The 20,230-nt window shown below is 49.7% G+C and overlaps 7 protein-coding genes across 7 annotated transcripts; 4 read left to right on the forward strand and 3 right to left on the reverse strand.

Annotated features, from left to right (window-relative positions):
* Positions 1-135: 135 nt before the first annotated feature.
* On the reverse strand, positions 136-1,234 carry FMAN_05547 (uncharacterized protein; the record flags this gene model as incomplete). Its single annotated transcript, XM_041827782.1, has 2 exons — positions 136-521; positions 571-1,234. The coding sequence occupies 2 exons, from the start codon at positions 1,232-1,234 to the stop codon at positions 136-138; spliced, it is 1,050 nt and encodes a 349-aa protein (XP_041678711.1).
* Positions 1,235-2,486: 1,252 nt separating this feature from the next.
* Positions 2,487-6,259, reverse strand: FMAN_05546 (uncharacterized protein; the record flags this gene model as incomplete). The annotated part of the gene is made up of 3 exons (XM_041827783.1): positions 2,487-2,592; positions 2,642-6,168; positions 6,218-6,259. The coding sequence occupies 3 exons, from the start codon at positions 6,257-6,259 to the stop codon at positions 2,487-2,489; spliced, it is 3,675 nt and encodes a 1,224-aa protein (XP_041678712.1).
* A 1,395-nt stretch (positions 6,260-7,654) lies between these two features.
* FMAN_05545 (uncharacterized protein) lies at positions 7,655-8,174 on the forward strand (the record flags this gene model as incomplete). The annotated part of the gene is made up of 4 exons (XM_041827784.1): positions 7,655-7,663; positions 7,720-7,733; positions 7,807-7,832; positions 7,888-8,174. 4 exons carry the CDS (start codon positions 7,655-7,657, stop codon positions 8,172-8,174), a joined length of 336 nt encoding a protein of 111 aa, XP_041678713.1.
* A 606-nt stretch (positions 8,175-8,780) lies between these two features.
* On the forward strand, positions 8,781-10,444 carry FMAN_05544 (uncharacterized protein; the record flags this gene model as incomplete). Its single annotated transcript, XM_041827785.1, has 2 exons — positions 8,781-8,930; positions 9,014-10,444. 2 exons carry the CDS (start codon positions 8,781-8,783, stop codon positions 10,442-10,444), a joined length of 1,581 nt encoding a protein of 526 aa, XP_041678714.1.
* Positions 10,445-11,308: 864 nt separating this feature from the next.
* Positions 11,309-13,506, reverse strand: FMAN_05543 (uncharacterized protein; the record flags this gene model as incomplete). Its single annotated transcript, XM_041827787.1, has 5 exons — positions 11,309-11,669; positions 11,719-12,017; positions 12,071-13,027; positions 13,089-13,427; positions 13,483-13,506. 5 exons carry the CDS (start codon positions 13,504-13,506, stop codon positions 11,309-11,311), a joined length of 1,980 nt encoding a protein of 659 aa, XP_041678715.1.
* A 2,209-nt stretch (positions 13,507-15,715) lies between these two features.
* Positions 15,716-17,624, forward strand: FMAN_05542 (uncharacterized protein; the record flags this gene model as incomplete). Its single annotated transcript, XM_041827788.1, has 3 exons — positions 15,716-15,931; positions 15,982-16,396; positions 16,444-17,624. The coding sequence occupies 3 exons, from the start codon at positions 15,716-15,718 to the stop codon at positions 17,622-17,624; spliced, it is 1,812 nt and encodes a 603-aa protein (XP_041678716.1).
* Positions 17,625-18,364: 740 nt separating this feature from the next.
* On the forward strand, positions 18,365-19,595 carry FMAN_05541 (uncharacterized protein; the record flags this gene model as incomplete). The annotated part of the gene is made up of 2 exons (XM_041827789.1): positions 18,365-18,613; positions 18,666-19,595. The coding sequence occupies 2 exons, from the start codon at positions 18,365-18,367 to the stop codon at positions 19,593-19,595; spliced, it is 1,179 nt and encodes a 392-aa protein (XP_041678717.1).
* Positions 19,596-20,230: the final 635 nt, after the last annotated feature.

A 20,230-nucleotide genomic window follows, 5' to 3' on the forward strand; every position in this document is an offset into this window, starting at 1 on the left:
TGTATAAACCGGTCGATCCCCCACGATAGCCTGCTCTAGTTTCGATGAGGCTCAACGCCACTCCGCCCTAGCACATAGACACACGCTCAACCATCTATCACCTCACCCAAAAACACGCGTGATATCACCGTACACCTAAGCTGCAACAGGCTGCTCCTCCAGCTTAGTCTCCGCCAGCTTTTCCTGCACATCCTTAACACCAGCATCTTCACCAAACTTGAATCCCTTGACACTGACATCCGTTCCACCCGCGAGGTAATCCTCGCTCTCGCCAATCTCCTTGCCAGCTGCCTCCCACCGTCGGTACTTTTCGTCACGCTTCTGGCGGCACAGCTCGTTCAGCGCTGGCCAGTATGTCTCGTGGTCATACTCAAAGTCCATATCACCGCCCCAGTCGAGGCTCCACAGCTGCTCAGGAGGAACGTACTGCTTCATGTCTTCATTGAACTTGAGCTTCTCGCGCGTCACGGGGTCGATGAAGGGGGTGATGATTTTGAAGAAGCCCCATACGATCCACGGTACTGATATTGTCAGTTCTGTTCTTCGTTACAAGAGATACACAGTACTCACCGTTGATGATAAGAGCCTTGCCTAGTCTCTCAGGATAGTGGTTCTGCAGAATATGCAACACCTCTCGCGCAACAGATACAGGCACACTCGTGTTCTTGCGCTCCTTGCTGGGCTTGAAATTGATCATGAGGCTCAGCATCTCCACTCCAGGCGGCATAAGATCCGTCACCCGCTCGACCATGTAGAACAAGTGATGCAGCTGTCGGGGACTGGTATCCGTGTTTTGTCTCGCCGGGTTAAGATACTGACAGGGCCGACCCTGACGATCATACCCAATGATCATTTGCTTTCCAGTCTCCTGCTCGGGTGAAATGTACTCAGGCGTGAAACCCTCAAGACCGTACTCTCGACGCCATGCGAGAGTTGCCTTGAGCCGCTTGGCAGAGTCGTCGACTGACCACTTTGTAGCGCGGAGATAACGGAGTAGACACTCGCGGGTGAGCCATGAGCGCTCGTGATCAGTGATGGGGCCTGATTTGTCCTCCTCATCGGCCTTCTTCTCGCATTGGATCTCGGTGATACCCTTGACTTGCTCTAGCAGAGCCTCATACTTTGTCTTTTGCTCATCTGTCAATTCCGGCCTTGGGAGAGGTTTGCTATTGGGTCCTGGGCTGGCAATTGGTGTCTTTCGAGGACCAGCCGTGTTTTCTGTTGAGCTCGCCATTTTCAGGACTTTTCTTGAGGTCGAGCTTTGAAAGGGTGAAGGAGATAAGTTGAGTCTCACCGCTCGATCAACCTGAGTAATTAGTCAAGGCTGACGAGTCTATGATGAGCAAATCCGCCAAAAAATGTCCGTAGAGACTCCAATTCTAATCTCTTGTCAGTCTCTTTCAACTGATACAATCAACGGAAACAGGATTGGAGAAAGAATTCAAAATCAATCTCTCATCTCAGCTCAGGAGAAGATAAATTGATGGCTTTATCTATTCACGAATTAGGTGACTTGGCAACGGGCTCAACAAGGAGCCGCACACGAGCCAGCCAATCCCCTTCCAATCCCACAACGAATTGACCTGCGGGAACGGCTTCCGCTGGCTGCGATTGCAGGGGCATTCCAGTAATTTTCAGGGGACTTCGGATGATGCGGGGCGTCTATCCTCCATCCATCGCGCGAAGTTGGCCTCCAGCTTGAGACAAATGCAGGCTGACATGCATTTTGATGTATGTAGCCGCTCCAAAGCTCGTAATCGTATTCTTTATACCAACACTTATCATTAACTTGCGTTGGTCGGGTATTTCGTATTTCGCTTCCAACAAACGTTGTAGCCGCCAGCGTGATAATATTGATGTAGACCACTTACAAACGAGTTACCCTATTCTCCTGGATATCGGGATGCACAGGTCGATAATGATGCATTATGGCATGATCAATCTCGCTTTAGGGTGAATTGACTTTATAATCTCAGTAGAGCTTCCGAAATCTACACTTGAGATAACCGAACGAGGGCAGCTCACCGCTAGAGCTGATCATATCTGTCAGCTCCAGTCACTTGATGTTGGGAGCTATAAGTCAACATTCAAAGTCACATACTAGGCTGCCCGACACTTCAATGTCTTATATTTTCCTTTATCTCATCTTTCATCATCAGCTGTTCCCAGTATCTCTTTCTTCTTGGGTGACCAAACGTCTATCATAAATGTCCACAATCCTCTCATGTGCCCATGTCAATGTCTAAAGTACTTCCAGCTATCAACAAAGACAAGAAATGTAGTAAAAACAACTAGTCTATCGCCTGCGCACGCCCTTATCCGTGATACTCACCATCACATCCGCATTCCTTGAGAAGTCTCCCCAACCTGCTTTTTACTCCGATAAATCATCAATCCAACTCGTTCATACGCCTCTTATGTCTTTCTTTTCTGTGCTGTGTTTTAGCAATGAAGACGACTTTGCCGTCTGGGTATTGAGTAGATAACTAGGCGCGAACGGGACTGCGGTTGTCACGTCTCGCTGACTTCTCTCTAATGAGCCTCTTGCTCGTCTCTTCGTCAAAGCCGCAAATATCCCTTAAGAACAAAAGTCTGTTTTCTTGTTAGTTCGGCACAGTCGATGAAGCACGTTCAAACTCACTTGTCTTCGGACGTTTCCTTCTCCCGCATATCTTCGAAGCTCTGTTGGCTTTCCATCCAAGCTGTTGCTCGACCTCTTGGATCGACCTTCTTGACCCAGAGGTTGAAAGCTCCAGTTACAGGACGGTGGTCACTCACTCGGACCTCATGCCGTCTGTAATCATATTGCTCAACACGGCCTCGTCCTCTGTATAGGAGTCGATCACACCAGGCAGGGCTTCGTCTCTTCTCGCTGGTGTCGTAGTTGTCAGTACCAACGTCGTACTTGTAAGTTGGCGCGAATGTAATGGGCATTTCTTCAAAGGCTCGAAGCTTGAATGCTGGGTTTCGTCTTCGTGCCACCAGAAGCTGATCTCGTTCGAGAAGTTTGCCCAGATTGTTCTGTTTGACTGCTGTGACAACAGTATCACGAGACATGGTGTCAATTCTATAGTTCAAGTCGCCATTGAGAATACACAGCTCATGATCCATGATTAGACTGCCATCACCGCCACCAACGAAGCTGTCAATGCGAGCTGCAGAATCTCGTTCAACAGCAAATAAATTAGCTTCAAGAATGGCAGCAATGTCATTGTGTCGGGCGTTCGCTTGTGACTGTCCGGCAGCCAAATGACAATTGACGAGACAGATGGAAGTGTCATCAACTCGGAAGCGTACCGCAACACAGCCCTTGTTACCGTGCAAACCACCCATTCCTCGCTTGACTTCGGCGCCTTGGAGGCCCCTGATCCTGTCGCGCAGGGTTGCCTTCACAAAGACACAGGTAAACAACCCAACCATAGGCGCTGTGTGAAGGAGGTGATATAAATCGTCTGCTGGCATGTAGTCATCGAGGGTCTTCATCAAAAAGTCACGCCAGTCTCGATACTGGTGGCTCATTCGTTCCTGGTCTGTTCCGGCTTCTTTCTTCTTGGGCTTCAAGAATCGCTTGGCCGTCAACTTCTTGTCCTCCAAGTCCACGAGTTCCTGGAAACCAAACACAAGGATATCTGGCGAACCGCTTGACTGAACAAGATCCTGAAAGAATGTCGAATCGCCACCGGAATGTCGTAGACTCGAAGGCGTCGATGCTCCAGCATTCCAAGTAAAGAATAGGGCTCGGATTTCGTCGAAGTCGCAGTATTGAGTATCTTTCGACTTCATTGAATCTTCGAGGAAGTCATCCTCAAGCAAGCCATCCCATGCCTTGATCTTGTTATCAGCCCCCAAAGAAATGATTTGCTGTCGATCCAGGAAATATGAGCAAGAGGGGTCGGCGGCCATCTTGACAATGGGATTTTCATGCCCCTGCCACTCTTTGAGAATGACCCAAGGTGCCTCTTCCACGTCATACACACATATTTTACCCGTGTTATATGCCGCCCAGATGTAGTTACCTGCACTCGCTAGTGCGTTGATCTTCCATGTGCTGATATTCATCATCATCACACATGAATAGTCATTGGTATTGTAGACAGTCACCTTGCCGTCCACATGACCAAAGAAGACCTTATCCGGATGCGACTTGACAAGAGTGCCTGAAGTAACCTCGCCGGCATTATCCGCTATCAGGGGACGAACGAGCACTTGGAATTGGGTTCGCCCATCGGCTGTAGGCGCGAATACTCGAATCTCCTTGCCTGTCGCATGCCAAAGATAATCCCCAATAACCATGGAATGTGTGTGTCCTTTTGGAAGCTTGTAGCTCTGAGTGGGATGTCCTGTAATGTTTGCAACTGCTTTCTCATCCGGTCCCCACACAAGTAGTGTTCCTGATTCATCCATAGTCCAGATTTCGTTCCAATGCCTGAATATTCGTACAACTTCGTTTCGACCATGGACATTTGGCTTGCTTGGTGTTATGGCATGTGTCGCCACCTCGACTTCCATGAGGTCTCCTGTATTGGTACCGATCCATAGCTTCTTGCCTTCTTCTCGCGGATCAGCAGCAGGTTTGAAGCTTACCGCGGTCGCCTTGACTCCCTCAGTATGCTGCAAGCTCATGATTTGCTCGCCGTCAATGAGACTCCAAACTCTTGTCATGTAACCACTGGCGCAAATAAATTCACCACAAACGTCGAAACTTCTCGCATCATACTTTGTTGGAATCTCATAAGTTCCATGCTTGCTGAAGGGTGGTCGTCGATTGGTGTTTGAAGCCTCGGGATATGTCGTGACGTGATGGATAGGCTCAGCCTTTGGAGCAATCTTTGCGGCAACTACTGGAGTGGACTGTACAGACTTTGGAGGTGTGGCAGCAGCAATCGGGGCGGCAACGGTCGTCGGGGCAATACGGAACTCGGCTGGTGTTCGGTCAGATGCTCTATCTATCGTCATAGACCTGCCATGACCTCGTGAAGGAGCCGCAAGCTGTTGCTGAGGTTGCTGTGTCGTAGGCGTTGAAACCACTCGCTTGGGGGGTGAAGAAGTAGGCGCCGGATCGACGGCTTGCACTGCTGTCGTTGCAGCTGGGCGTTGTGGTCGTGGGGGAGGTGGCATGCTATTACTATTATTGTTTACTGGAGGAGGTCGAGGCGGGATGTCAAAGTTTGTAGGTCTTGCTGGTAGTGCTGGCCGAGGCTCGCCAGTTACCTGAGGAGTTATATTGCCTCTTGAGAACCCATTGGCCTCTTCACGATCCTTTCTCATAGTCGTGATCGAATGATGAACAGGCGGAGGATCAAAACCCACAACCACAGATTTTGGCCTGCTTGGTTCAATGTGCGATTGTGGCCTTGGCCGTGTTGGTAGTTTTGGAGGTGTCTCCTCTCCAGATCCCAAGCTACTCGGGGGACTGTTAAACGGCGAGTTTTCCTGGGAGATGCTGCCCTTCCCAATGACTGTTGGCCCAGAAAGAGATGTGATCTTGGGAGGCGCAGGTATCAGTGCCTTTTCATTGCGAGGGGCTGGCGGCGGCGGAGGAACCTTGGGTTCTCGAGTCCTGATCAGCTCCCCAGAACGTCTAGGTGGAGGCGGTGACGGTGGCCTCGAACCGCCAGGGCGAGGAGACTTAGGAGTACTGAGAGATGGTGAAGTATTAAGTGATCGACTTGGAATCTTGAATGATCGGCTACCGCCGGTTGGTGTTTGAGGTGTCGCGACAGCATCTGGGTTTACGAATGAAGGCTGGTCTCCAACTGCGAGTGCTGATATTCGACCCTTGGGTGGTGATTGAGGTGGAAGAACTGTCACAGCTGGAAGCGTAGCCGATGCAGGTGGTTGTTGCAGCTGAACTGGTTGTGGTTTCGGGGTCGGAGCTGGTCGTGCGGACGTCGGTGGGGGAGGGGCATCGTGATTCACAGACAGTGCCGCTGGTTTAGGCTTTGGTCTCGCAGGGATTGCTGGGGTCGAAGGACTGGCCGGCGGCACTTCTTGTCCAGGCTTGAAATCACGTAGACGGTTCGGTTTGGGAGCTGGGGAGATAGGCCGTGAAGGAGGCCCGGTGGCAGCTGGAGCTGTAGGAGGTGGAACATCGACAGGTTTGCTGACGTTGGAGTTGGTCGAGTTGCCCATGTTCTCAAATCGGGCTCGTAACGAGGATACCGGCTTCTGCAGGACTGTTAGCTTTATAGATACCTGAGACAATGGGAGGCCATACAAGTGAAGAGCCATCAGGCCCTTCTCCATTGGTTGGCTCCATGATAATAAGACAAATGCTTCCTCTCGACAGCGAGGGTCGAGGGTGACTCTACCCGCTACACCCACGCCCAGTCGTCTCACTCATGAAGGCATCAACAGTCGAAAGTTGAAGCTGAATCCGGCGCGACAGGTCGTAGTAAGCCAGAGTCAAGCAAAGGGAGTGTAATGAAGAGCCAGAATTCGGGACGGTAAGTTAAAGCTCCAAAAGTCGGCACTGGGCAGTGACAAGGAACGTTGGGGGTCGACGAAAGAGCGGGTGGGTGATGTTAATGTTAATGACAGGGGCCTTTGGCGAGAACCCAAAGAGTCTCGTATCGTCGATATCGTGGTGGAAGTGCGTGGAAAACTAGCGAGGGATGTTTTGGAGAAGTGTCTTGTTTTTTTCTCATTCAAAGTCCCCTATTCTCCTCGTGGCTTCAATGTCGATCTTGCTGCGAGTTGTCTTGCGTGGTCTCTCACAATTTCGAGCTGGCTGAGCCACCCTTATGTCATAAGTGGGTGCGTCTAGCGTAGTTCTTGGCACTGTAGAGACATGTATTTTGCAAGAGGTCAGTACTGTGCATATATGTTCGTTTCATGAATGATGCACTGTAGAGCTACCAGGGTCAGTGATTTCCGCTAAGGCTTCAGGGGTGTATCAGCGGGGAAACCATCAAAGTTCAAGATGTCCACGCGGTCAGTAAAAAACAAGGGACGTCATGATATAAGGATAATCGCTAAGAAAAACATTGTTGTAAATAGTTTAAGGTTATTCCGAGGCCTGTGGTAAGTTATGTTGCCCTCACTTACGCTGAAACCTATATCATGCTAAAGGATACTGAAAATTGTCCGATTTAGTCGTTGTACCTGTTGATCGACTGTCATGAAACAGTTGCACATATTTACCTGCAACTCGGAGAAAGCTCTACAGATATTTGTTAGAGATGGCCTCAAGATAGGTACTCAAAACTCATCATAAGACTTAACTCCAGATTGTCGACTGGCCCCAAGGAATCAAGTGCCGATCGAGCCAAGAGAGAGTTCACGTATCATAAAGTTCAGATTCAACTCGCCGCGTGCCATCAAAGCACAAATGAATTGATCCCTGTAAAAGCGATGCCTATGACCTTTCTAACGGCAGTTTGTGGTTGCCGCAACGCCCCAAGGTGAAACTGTTCTAGCGGCGGGAGATGGTCAAGTCAAGCACTGAAAACCACCGGACCTCTTCAACGGTACGTACCAAATCCGGCGCCAAGCGGCAAGGTCTGGACCTCGAAAGGAACCTCTCGGTTCATCATGTCAGGCCATTCCACTTACACCTTAACAAAACCCTGCCTCTAACAATCTTTCAATCCTGCGTCCCGGTTTTCGCTTTCAAAAATTTCAACATCAATCTGAAGTGCTGATTATCGCCAAAATGAACACTGTAAGTTTAGAACGAGACAAATTTGATTATTGCGCCGTTGATACTGACTGCTCTAGGTTAAATCTTTCTGGTTCGTACTTTTGCGTCTCCGATTTCCGCTCCCCCGATCTCTAGCAGTTCCAAGCTGACAATGTTAACTTTAGGCTGGGCTGGGGCTCTCTTTGCGTCGGTAAATAACCTCACAATCCCTTCTTCCCTAGCACAATCAATTGACCATATCACAGCTGGTGGCGGTGCCTACTACTTCGCTAAGCAGCAGATCAACGCCGACCGACAGGCCAAGATGGAAGCCCACCGCAAGAAGAGACAGATGATTGAGAACTTGGAAACCACAGAGGGCAACGGAAGCCCTGCCCGCACCGATAGCACCGGCTCCCCAAGCCAAGAAGCAAGCAGTGACCCTGCCCCTACGAGACATGCGCCTGAGACCGAGAGCCAGCGAGTTGGAGAGAAGAGCAAATACGAAAGTGCGAGTGTATACAGAAGTCCAAAGGGAGATCGATTCTCTTAAGCTCACAATCCGGAAAAGTGTATATGAGGAGAAGGCTCGGAATTGGAGCTGTGTATAACAACTACCTTAACGCATCGTCATTATGAATTACTAGAAAAGGCAAAGGATTTCAGATTGCTTGGATATTTCGAACTGAGAAAACTATTACACTGAATTTATTTCATCTGCAATTGTACACAAATTTGCTCACCAACGCTGTCATATTCGGTGATAAGCTAGATGCAACACATCTTTACGGACAAGACCGGTTGGAGTGGAGCCTTGAACCTGGTTCCGACCTCGCTTGGAGCTTCTACGGAAAGAATCGCGCTTTTCTGTGTTACTGCAACGTTAGCACACTGTCACTAAATCAGTATTACGAGAAATTGAGTAAGGGATGTTTCTGAGATGGTACAGGTAAAGTGACGTTATTCGCGGCTCGTCATGAGCGTCATACTCGAATTACCGCTTGTGCAGCCAAGCCACGTGCCGAGAGACCCGGTAATTAGCCGCATTCGTTGAAGGAGGCCTTCTTAGCCTCAGCTCCACCATTGCTTCAATAATCAACTTCGTTCATTTAACATTTTATTGTCTTCGTATTAGAGTCTCCAGCGATTACCCATAACAATGGCTTCGCCAGAGCTGGCCATCGCAAAGGCCACTCTCTCTGCCACTCTCTTCCGCGCCGATCCAACATCTCTTAGCCGTCCAGAAGTCGATGCCTTCTTCCCGATCCTTACAGATGCCCTCGCCAAGTGCTCGCGCCCCAACGTCCAGGTCTGCTCCATCGCTTGAAAAGCTCTTCCCTCTGTACCCAAGCAGAAGTCACTAAATTTTTCGTGCTTTTTTTGGTCAAACAGAAATGCAAGGTTTGGATCATCGATAAAATTGCGCCCTCAGCCGCGCGCACGACTGCCCTGGCAAAATACTTCAACGCCCTATCCAAGAGCCTACAGGACGATGGCTCACGGCCGAGCCTTAAGCGACGGAGACTGCATCTCCTGTATGTCCTAAATGACGTGCTGTATCACGCCGTCACGAGAAATGACGACTTCAAATTTGCGACAGCTTGGGAACCCGTTTTGCCTGGGATGGTCGCAAGCGCCGCCGCATTCGACAACTGCCCGAAACATAAGCAAAAGATCGCGGATCTTGTTCGCCTGTGGGAGAACCAGCAATACGTCAAGTCAAGTTTCGCGAAAAAGCTCGAAGATGCTCTCGCAAGTGGTGTCGCTCCTCAGGCTGCCCAAGAAGCGCACGCACCCAATGTTAGCCTCAAGCTTGCAAAGGAGGCGCCCTTTACGCTTCCATCCTTCCATGGTGACAGCACAGTACCGTGGTACGATTTACCCGCAACAACGTGGCTACCTCACCTGACTCCGAACTCAACAAAACCAATGTTTCCCGACCGGATTCGGCCTATTCAACTCGCTGCTGGTCCTGCAGACAAAGTTCTCGTCAACGCCGTACAAGACCTCCTGGGAGAGGTTGAACGCATGTTCTCGAAGGAGCAAAAGTGGAACGACGAACCTGGTAACGACCTAAATGAGTTAGGAGAACGAGTCGTTCTGGATGAAATCACGGGCGAGGTTATCGGAGGAGACACATACTACGGTTGGTCCCGTCAGTTTTGCGAGAAAATGAAGGAGAGAAAGAAGAAGGACAGAAAGGGGACAGACAGGGGTCGTTCGCGCTCGAGATCTCGCAGCTATTCTCGTAGTCGGTCACGAAGTTCTTCACGGCCTACGCATAAGCGCCGAAGAGCTTCTCAAGACTCTAGGGGTCGAAGTCTATCCCGCAGCCGAAGCCGGTCATATAGTCCCGATAACGATCGCATTGCAAAACGACCACGCAGTCCCAGCTACAGTCGGAGTCGAAGTCGAAGTCGAAGCCGCAAAGCACGATTTGAGCGCCCAGGGTACAGCAGATCACCGTCGCGTTCACCTCCACGCTTTCAGGACAAAGACGCCCAAGACCGTCCACATCGCCCGCCTCCCTTTCCTCAGCAAGCGCCTCCAGCACCCTTTCTTCCTATCCCGCCACCAGGAGACATCCCTGTCCCACCACCTCCCCCAACTGGCTACCAAGGTCCTTGGCCACCACCGCCGCCTCCTCCTCATATGGCACCAGGCTGGTTCCCCCCTAACCCAGCCATGATGGGCCAGATGATGGGTGGCTGGAATGTTCCGCCGCCTCCACCTCCGCCGCACAACGGATACCAAGGAAGGGGGCGAGGAAACGGATATCGTGGTAGAGGTAGGGGTGGATATGATCGAGGTCGAGGATGGTAAGGTGTCCAATGAGACGTTTGTAACAAGATACACTATGTACAACAACATGCCAATAATAGATCTTTGAATTTGATTCACATCTTGCACACATAATCTGATCCATGATTTACCAACGTCGTAATAGTAATGACTTTTATTTTAGTCTTGCTCATTCATCGTCTACGTAAAGCCAAGCAGACCCTCAATTCCTCTTCCGTCTTTACACACAGCAAAGCACAAAAACACAACTCAAACCCGGGATCAACGAAGAACCTACAGCTCCTCCATGCGCCCGGTTCCATGTCGCGAAAGGGTGGAAAAAGTGAGACAGCCAGAAGAAGAAAAAATGAAGAAGAAAAAGAACAAAGTTAAGTATTCGCCCCAAAGAGTTACACGAGAAGCGTAGAAATCCATGTTTTTTTAATGCCCGGCTCCCATCATGCCACGACAGGCAGTATAGTATAAAAACACGCGTTCTTTTCTTGTCATCTTGAGAGCCAGAGCGGAACTCAGTAGCATTGTAATATCTGCACGCTTTTGTCCCCCCCGGAACAATCCCCCCTGAATGTGGTCTAGCTGAGGGGCAACCCAAGAAAGAAGGTTGAGGGGTCAAAAGGCGAAATATAGCGACGGTGCTCACACTGGCCAGTCCCAATCCCAGTAAAAGCAACTGTATGTCGAGTACGCGTGTTCTTCAGTCCATTATTGAACCGCGAAAAACCAATCCCTTCTCATAATCATAATACCACTGCCAAACGACTATGCAGCAATGATTGTTATCCGAACCCACCAGCGTCCCTCTGTATTCGACTTTGGAAAGGGTATTCGTCCCTTTCTTATCCAAGTTCGATGTGTTGACGAATGTTGGATAGCTGCTAACTTGGATTACCGACTTCGAGTTGATCCTACAGATTCCTGTCGCTCATGGAGATTGGGTCGGCCGTCTTGCAGCTTAAGCGAGTCGAGGCGCTTCGAATTATCCTCGGTTTGTGGGTCGACTTCGTCTACACGGGGCATGGGGTTGACATGGTTTTGTGCTGATGGCGCTTCGGCGGTTCCATTGCCATTGCTTTCCCTCTGTTGGTTGGCCTTCTCGCTCAGAGCAGCCCATTTACGCTCTCGAAGAGCTTCACGTGCTGCTGCGCTGTTCTGCTGTTCTGTGTAGTCGTGCGAGCAGTCATCAAATAACTGTGGGTTAATCTCCATGAATAGCTTCATAGCATTGTAAACCATGCCGTGGATCGTTCTGTAACAGTTAGACATGGTCTTTACTTAGAGTATTCAACGTAACATACCTGTTCCAGTGGCCCTTTGAGTTCTCGTAGAGAGGAGCGAACATAATGGGCAGAATGATCTCAACATTGTCGCTGACAAGATTACAGAAGTACTCGTTGTTCCAGAAGTACAACGCTCGCTCGGCAACCTGGAAGTGAGGGCTGGCGACAGACTTGGCAAGCTGGTGGAACAGGGGTTCTTGAACCTTTGCAAACTCTGCAGGGTCCATGACCTCAAAGATGTCTTCGACTTCGTTGAGGAACATGACCTCCTTTGTGCTGTTGACCTTGGGCCAGTATCGTAGGAGTCCCAGGACCACCTGCGATGATTAGCATGACGTCAGAAGAAAAGAAAAATACAAGTTTAACCCACATCTTCTGTAAGAGAAGCATCCTTCTCCAGGAATTGCACAATACAGTAGGCAAGCTGAGGGTGGTACATGCTCAGACTCTTGGGCTTGTGCAGCGGCAATAGCACTCGGGTCAAGAAGATCTTGTGCTCCTCCTTCAGAGGGAGAGCAAATCCGTTGATAATAGAGCCAAGAATCTCGAGTAACTCAGCAATACCGTTGAATCGCTCGGTTTCGTAGGTGAATTGGAAGAAGACGTTATTGATGGATCGTCGAATAAAGGATCGTAGGTTAAGGAATTTTCCGTAAATGCGATGGAGGGTGGTCTTCAAGAAGTCTCGCTCACGGGGGTCCTCTGAGTCAAAAAGCTCAAGAAGCTGAAGGACAAAGCTATGGTCAATGTAGGCCTTGGCGATGTTGGTGTTGAAATCCTGACTCTCAATGAAGCGCAGGAAGAACTCATAAACGACCTGGATATGCGGCCAAGCAACCTCGAGAACGGGCTCATCCTCTTCGGGATCGAAAGCCTCGCCTTGAGGGTTCATTGGAGGAGGGATCGGACGGAACAAGTTTTTGGCAAACATGTCGACAACCTTGGGGTACATGGGTTCTGTGATAACTTGTCGGTTGTTGGCGACATAATCCAGTAGCTCGTGCAAAGCTAGCCTCTTGATCTCCTTTGACTTCATGTCACCACTCGCATCGTTAAAGTCGAAAATGACGTTGCACTGATCAATCTTTTGCATGAAGAGTTCTTGTCGTCGGTTAGGGGGGACCTCGTGGAATCCAGGCAACTTCTCGAGCTCGCGATGGGCGGAGATATCGAATCGTGAAGAATGCTGTCTCTTTGGAGTTCTGAGTCCCTCGGGAATCGCATCGCGGTTATCTATTCCTCGATGGATCAAGAGCGACTTTTGTCCCGCCTTAGGAGGGGCCAAATCGTGTGGCATCGTCTCGGCGGCTCCGGGGGGAGGGACATGCTGTGATAATTGTGATTAGTCGAAGCCTCGAGACTGAATAGTGGTGAGATTTATAACTTACACCTGGTGTCGGGCTGATGACAACAGTTGGCGGAAGTCTCGAGCTGGCACTCCCGCCGTTGGGGCTCGAAGCACCTCCAGTTGCAAAGCGATCAGGGGTGCTACCGGCCTGAGTTACATTGGACAGATTGGAGGGCTGCGAGCCACTACCGTGTTCGCCTCCGTGTCCAGCATTGTTCTGTGGCAGTGGTTTGTTTCTAGGATCGTTCAAGGTCGACGTGGAGGATGACGGCGTAAGTACGGGTGACTGATTGGAATCCCGTGATGAGGGAGACGCGGTACCATCCTTGGAATCCTTGTTCTTCTTAGAAGACTTATTTGGATCTTTCCCACGCGAGAGCTGAATGGCATTAGCACGAGTAGAACTAGTAGAGAACAAAGTAACAGTGACATACAACTCTCTGACTGAAGCGCTTCATCTTGTCGGACAACAGCGTGTCGTGTGGAGGGGCGGTTTAAGACGCCCGCTGCTCAACTGTATGAGGCAGTGGGGCACCGGGGCAACGACGTCAGGGGCAAAGGGACGTCGAGGGTGTGATAACAGCTGCGCAAGCAACAATATCGATGATTCGAGGCGTCGTAGCGATGAGCGATGTCGATAATCGTTGTTAGGGGTCGATTTCAAGGTAAGAGGAGAGGTGCCAGCCTGGCGAGAGCGTTGTGGTGCTGTCGAGAGCCGGACGAAAGACCGCGAGAGCGAGAGCTTCTAAGCTGATGAGGCTGGGGAAGCTGATGTAGAAAGACTACTTGGGAAGCGAAAAGCGACGATTGATCCCATGCAGGAGAAGAACGATGAAGCACTGAACCAGCCAGAGCTGAAGATCTTTGGTAGGTAGGTGTTGGGCGACAGTGCGTCGAGATGAGGTGCAATCAAGTGCGGTGCGGTGCAGTGCGTGTGCTGGGCGCTGGTACTGACTGAGGCGCTGGCTGGTACTTGCGCAGGAGGGTGGGAAACTGGAACGGGGGCTCGGCCGGGATGGTCTCTGCTGATGCTTCCTGGTGCTGCTGCTGTCTAGTCTTAGGGAGGAGAAACGTAGTAAGATCAAAAGGTAGAGAGGAGCAAGGTAGAACTGGAAGTGGAACGAAGAAGAAGAAATGTCAAGGACGCGGCGTGGTCGAGATGCTCACGGCGGCTTCAGACTCGAGCCTCGTTGTCGTCGATGAGGAAATCGGAAACTTTGTCGTAGGTAGCGGACGGGACGTGATTATCGTTGGGCGCCGGCGAAGAGTAGGTAGGTATTGTGCTTTGCGGGGGGGTGGAAGCTCCAGTTGAAGGGAACGCGCTTCGATTATTGGAGAGGGAGGTCAGGTTCGGGTCATGGTGTTCGAGTATATCACCAGCTGTTAGTGACAGTGTGCAGATGCTGTGGTATCGCTAACAGATCCCCTAGGCATGCACTGGTGAGCTCAATTGGATTGACCCTGGTTGGGATGGCTAGGAACGGGCGGTGAAACCACTAGAGGCGCTGCAGAGGCACATTAGGGGGATGTGCCCCTCCTGAATGGACCCCGATGCTTGGTAGGAGCTGGCAAGTAGGGAGAGTCTTGGATCAATGCTTGCTATAATTTTAAGGTACATAGACTTTAATGCGTTCGATATTAGCTATCTTTTAGCTATTACTTGTATCACTTGATGTTGTTTATAGTTAGTTCTACCTGAGTTCAATTGAAAGGACATCAAATACCGATCTGCCAAGAAGTGGGCGTCAAGGGAGTCAGTTGGAGTGCCACTAGGTGTGAGTTGAACCAGTCACGCGGCCGAAATTACAGGTAGGCTGTGTAAGAGGCCGGGCATTTAACATGGGAATGTTCAGCCGCAGATAAACAGAATCTCAAAAGTCCATTCTAGAAAAAAGGATATCAGACGAACGTTAGCATGTGCTTTGGACTCGAGCATATCAGTGATACTCTATCTCTAGTAATTGACTGATTGTAAGCTTATTAGTTGTCCTGTTAGGCATGCAGGTGCAGATTCTGGTGAGAGAAGGATACAGCTTAGAACATTCCATAGCTAGGATGGGAATTCCAAAGTGTGTCTCCAGATCATATCAGCTTTGAGTTAAGCAGATGTTTCAACCTTGAGTCTTTTCTCGTCTCGTTGTTTCTCCTCGTGATACCAATACCCTTTCAAACCCAGTATTCGTTGGAGTTTGATAGCCAGGTCGTAAGCACAGACCAGAAACAGCCACAGAAGTTTATCGAAATCGCACTGTCCTCTACCAGTGTTTCCAGCTCAGAAAGACAGTGCGTGAAATAACCCCCCCAGCCACGACGAAAACAACGTCAAGGGCACCTGGTGAGAATCACGTCAAGTCATCATCATCGCGTATCCAATGCAACAGCGGCATCGACTCTTCCCCTCCGTTAATTTGGGAAGCATCAGCACAGAGTCCGGCTCATCAGCGAGTTCCAATTGGTCACTATTCTTGGGTCTGTTGTGTCACCGTCTTCCTCCTATAAACGTTAGCTCCGGTGTGGATCTGGAGCTTGTCAGTGTTGTTTTTTCAACCTAGAGTTTATAGGGCGACGACAACAGAACTTACATGAAGATACAAACGATATTCCTTTCATCAGAAATCGGGCCTTTTCTTTTGATGTTGCGACTACAATAACAGTCGGCAAGCGAAAATGGAGATTTCGTCTGATGAGAACGGCTATGAAAGCCTGGATGATACTCAACTAGAGAATGATAATGGTGGAAGAGCCAATGATTCGGTTCATCCAGATTCAGCTCCCAGATATACAGTTCCTTCTCGCGCCCTAGGAGCGGTCGAGATACCTGCTGTGGTTGAAAACATCGACCGTACTGTCAAGGCATTCGGCCGAGTACCAAATCTCCAACATGTAAGAACTCATAACAGTTCAACCATCTACTTCCGCTAATAGGAATTTAGGTCATGGATGCAGGGAGAAACTCGATTCCCCTCTATTTAACACCAGAGATACCGTTCTGCAAGCCTATAATGTCACATAATGCCCGCAGTCATAATGTGGTGCTGAAAATCACTGTTCCAAAACGAACGGGGCGTAAACGCAAGCGTGGTACTGATGGACCATGGGAAGGAGATGTTGAAATCAACGACGCTGAAGATCAACCACAAGAAAATAGCAGAGTCTCATCTTATGCCAGATTAGACGACCCCAAAGTATTGCGTCGAACAATGGCAGACAATGTCGACAATTATCAGGTCGAAGCAGTTGGTGTAATTCGGAACACACATCGATTTCGTGGACTGGCAGATTTTTACTGGGATATGTCCAAATCGTCATTTGCGCAACAATACATGGACAAAGTGCTCCCTGGAGACGGTATGTTTTGTAGCCCAAAATCTGTTAAGGATACTAACAGCTTGTAGTCGACAAGATAAAGGAGTTCAAGTTCCAGCCTGGAACTGACAAAGGGCCAAATGTTGATGTTCTACCACCGCCAATGTTTACGCACATGAGCCTCCCTTTCAACTACCAATACTCGCAGAACCCTTACGTACGTGCCACTGAAGATGGCGGGACTGTCAACACTACAGCGGTGAAGCAAGTCGGCTACTTCATTGGCGCAGAAGACCCTGCACCAGCTGGACCTCAGCTTGAACCCGATATGACCGATCCCAGAATGGTGGAAATTATGGCTGAACTCGAAGCGGCCTTCGATGAGCGGCCAGTGTGGACACGACGGTCTCTACTCAATCACCTTGGAGGCAAGCTCAAGAACTGGAACGAACTCAAAAAGTATCTCAACTACGCAGCTTATCAGTTCAAAGGAGGGCCATGGAGAGATGGTGTGGTTCCTTATGGTATCGATCCACGAACAGATCCCAAGTATCGAACTTATCAAACTCTCATGTTTAAGCTTCCTAAGCAGAAGCGTGCCCAACGCGGTCAAACGTGGAAATCGCTACGCAAGGTCCAGATGGGCCCGTTGAAAGAATTTCTAGAGGAGCTCTCGGAAAGCCACGTTTTTGACGGCGACACCTTTCATACTGACGGTAAAGTGTGGCAAGTATGCGATATTACCGACCCACTGCTCAAAGATCTTCTTGAGAATGCTGCTATCCGTCCCGAATGGGACCCAAGCAGCGGGTGGTATCACGGAGGCCTGTGGGCAAAGGTCAAAGCCATCATGAAGACAAAACTGGTTGCCATTCAATTCGATCGACACCTTACGCGAGAAGATTTCGCAATGACGCTACAAGCAGGAGACGAGACTCCTATGCGATCCAATCAAGCAACATTCCATCTCCCTCTGCCTAATCTACGTCTCACAGACGAGGAGCTTACGCAACTTCGCGGGCGGCAGCCAACAAAGAAGAACAAGCATAAAGGCTACAGCGTGCGTGTTAGAGACCCCAATGCAGGACCGAAGCGTGCGCCAGCTGAGGAAACCCGCGCGGCTGAGCGGGGAGAAGAAGAGGCTAGGATATTGGAAGAGATGGGATCCGGGAATGAGGATTCGGATGATGATGATTCAGGGGATGATGAGGATGGCGACATCACAGCTGTGAGGGACGAGGATATAGACAGAGAGATGATGTATGGATGAGGGACCATACGAGAACCAGATCACAGTACCAAGAAGCAGAGCACACGGCAGTATGCAGTTAACTGTAAGGAAGCAGAGGGGAAACGCAGTCATCAAACAATTCCCTGCCGTGATTGTGCATTGGGCACGTTTCCAAACCTTCATTACAGTTTGTTGCTCGAACTCTCGCATTGTGCCCCTATGGCACCATTCCGAATATATTGTCTTCTGCCCCGCTCCCCTGGGCAAATGTTGCCACTAAACTCTATGTTTGAGCTGTGCTTGGCTTTCAAACTCTTTGCGAGAAAACGAGGTGAAATCTAACCTTTTGTTGGTAGATTTCGACTGTCCTATTATAGAAGTAGAGCCAGTATCAAAACCATGCTCAAGGTGAAGTAAATTGCCAGCAATCAGGATATTTCTATAGCCATTCTCTGCCATTTTACGCTGAGGTTATTGTGCCTGCCGTGGCTTTTCGTTGGTTTGATCCATTCTTATCTCAACCTCCTATTATCCCCTCAAACTTATTGTACCCTCGCAAGTTTTTGCGAGCACATTAACTTTCTTATTCTGTAAGTTTGGAGCGCTTCGCAGTGACAGTGAGTCACAGTGCTCTAATTCACCTGTTGCCTGCGTTCTCACCTGCATATAAATTTCGTTTTCACCCTCCTTCCTGCATCTCTCCGTTTCCACATCTGCATCCATCCGCATTAACGCAGACAAACACCAATCTTTTCCGTCGTCTCTTCACCAAACGGAAGATGGCAACCGTCAAACACAAATCTAATGGCGCGTCAGCCGTCGTGGTCTCCGAATATAAAACGGGGTCTGGCACCCTCTCCAGCAACAGATTCTGGTGTGAGCCGTGCAAGAGAATCTTTAGAACGTGGCAGCAGCTTCACGACCACAAGGAAAAGATGAGCGCTCAAGGCAAGCCTAAGCATATCCACTGCCAGTTCTGCAGTCTTGACTTTCACACCGAAGCCGCCAAAATCACCCACATCCAGCAGGTTAGTTTCATCGCTTCTCTTCTCCTGTATTGCCCTGCTAAATCCTCTGCAGGATCACCCACAAGAACAAAACCTATATTGCACAGGATGTGGAAAGGGCCCCTTCGTTCGAGTCGGTGGACTCGTAACTCACGTCGAGAAAGAGTGTCTCATCCTCAGTATCAAGACTATTGAGGCCATGCGTGAGGAGAAGATGGGATTTTCCCAGGCCCTCACTGCTCTGACCCAAGAGCCTCTCAAGAACAACTTCGGAAAGTACATGCCCGAGAATGCGGACAAGGGTCTTCCTGATGCTACCTGGGAGTCAACCGGAAGCATTCCTGCTCCCTTTACTATTGAGCAGAGTCAGTTCCCCAGCCTTGGCAAATCTAGTTCTACCGCGCTCCAGCCCGTCAAGGAGAAGAAAGAGAACAGCTGGAACCAGGGTAAAAATCTGTTCCCGGATGCTCCTGCAGCTCAGCGCCCTACTCAAGAGCAGCTCAAGCAAGTCACTGCTCCCAGCGCCAGAACTGCCTATGAGCTCATGAGCGAGTTCGACCCCAAACATCCCAACTTCAACGTGGGACGATTTTATTGCGAGTACACCCAAAAGTTCAACTGTCGCTTGGGGAGATGCGGCAAGGCCTTTAAGACAGCGAAGGGACTCATCGCCCACCTCACCTCTGAGGCTCACTCTACGAGCAAGTACCGCTGCCCGTACTGTCTCAACACGTTTGGATCACTTGCCTCGATCACCCAGCATGTTGAGTCCAACAGCAGCAAGTGCCACATCCGAGAGTCGGAGCAGTTCAATGCCTACATGGACCAGCTTCTCGCCAGCTTGGTTGATGTCAAAGAGACACACCCGGATGGTACCGTTCGCTATGAGACGTCAAAGACTTTTGGCAAAGGCCCTAGCCCTGGCTCAGACCTCGTTCAGCAGAAGGAGAACCCCAAGGTCAACGGAGGAGACCCCTACGCGGGAAAGAAGATTCATTGGTAGAGTTGCGGAATGAATGATGCGGAGAATGAATTTGAGATTGGCAAGTTTGAGATGTGAGCTTGAGAGACTACCGGGCAATGTACGTGAGCTTAGATAGTAGCTGAATGATTGACGATGCCCAGGTATTCATTAATTACCGTGAAATCTTGAGCACTTCGTCCACTGTAAAATTATGTAGCATTGCATTGATTCGACTTACAACAGCCGCAGCGGATGCACGTTGGGTTTACGCGTTCAAGAGGCGGAGTTGTAAATTTAGAACCGGAGCGGAGCTAAATGTGGAACCCACCGACCCCTGATGACCTAAGCTTCACTCTAATCCAATACAGTACAGTGAGAGTAGTAGACAACACTCCCGTAATTAATTTCAGGATATTTCACAGTTCAACTTTGCTTTCATCATCTAATAATTTTGTGTATTTTGCGTCAAAAGACACGTGCGATATTGAGCGTTTGCAGCATAGCCTGCTGCTGTCTTCTCCTCTGGCCTTTCCCCGGATTCCGCTATCGAATAACGGCTTCTTCAAGATCGACTAAACGATACCCCTGTGTTCGCTACACTGGAACAACGCTATGACGAGACAATTCCAATAGAGATCCGAATATTTGTTGCACGAGCGATCAGCGAGAGAGTA

This window comes from Fusarium mangiferae (assembly GCF_900044065.1).
Source record: "Fusarium mangiferae strain MRC7560 genome assembly, contig: FMAN_scaffold002, whole genome shotgun sequence".
In the NCBI taxonomy this organism is placed as follows: Eukaryota; Fungi; Ascomycota; class Sordariomycetes; order Hypocreales; family Nectriaceae; genus Fusarium; species Fusarium mangiferae.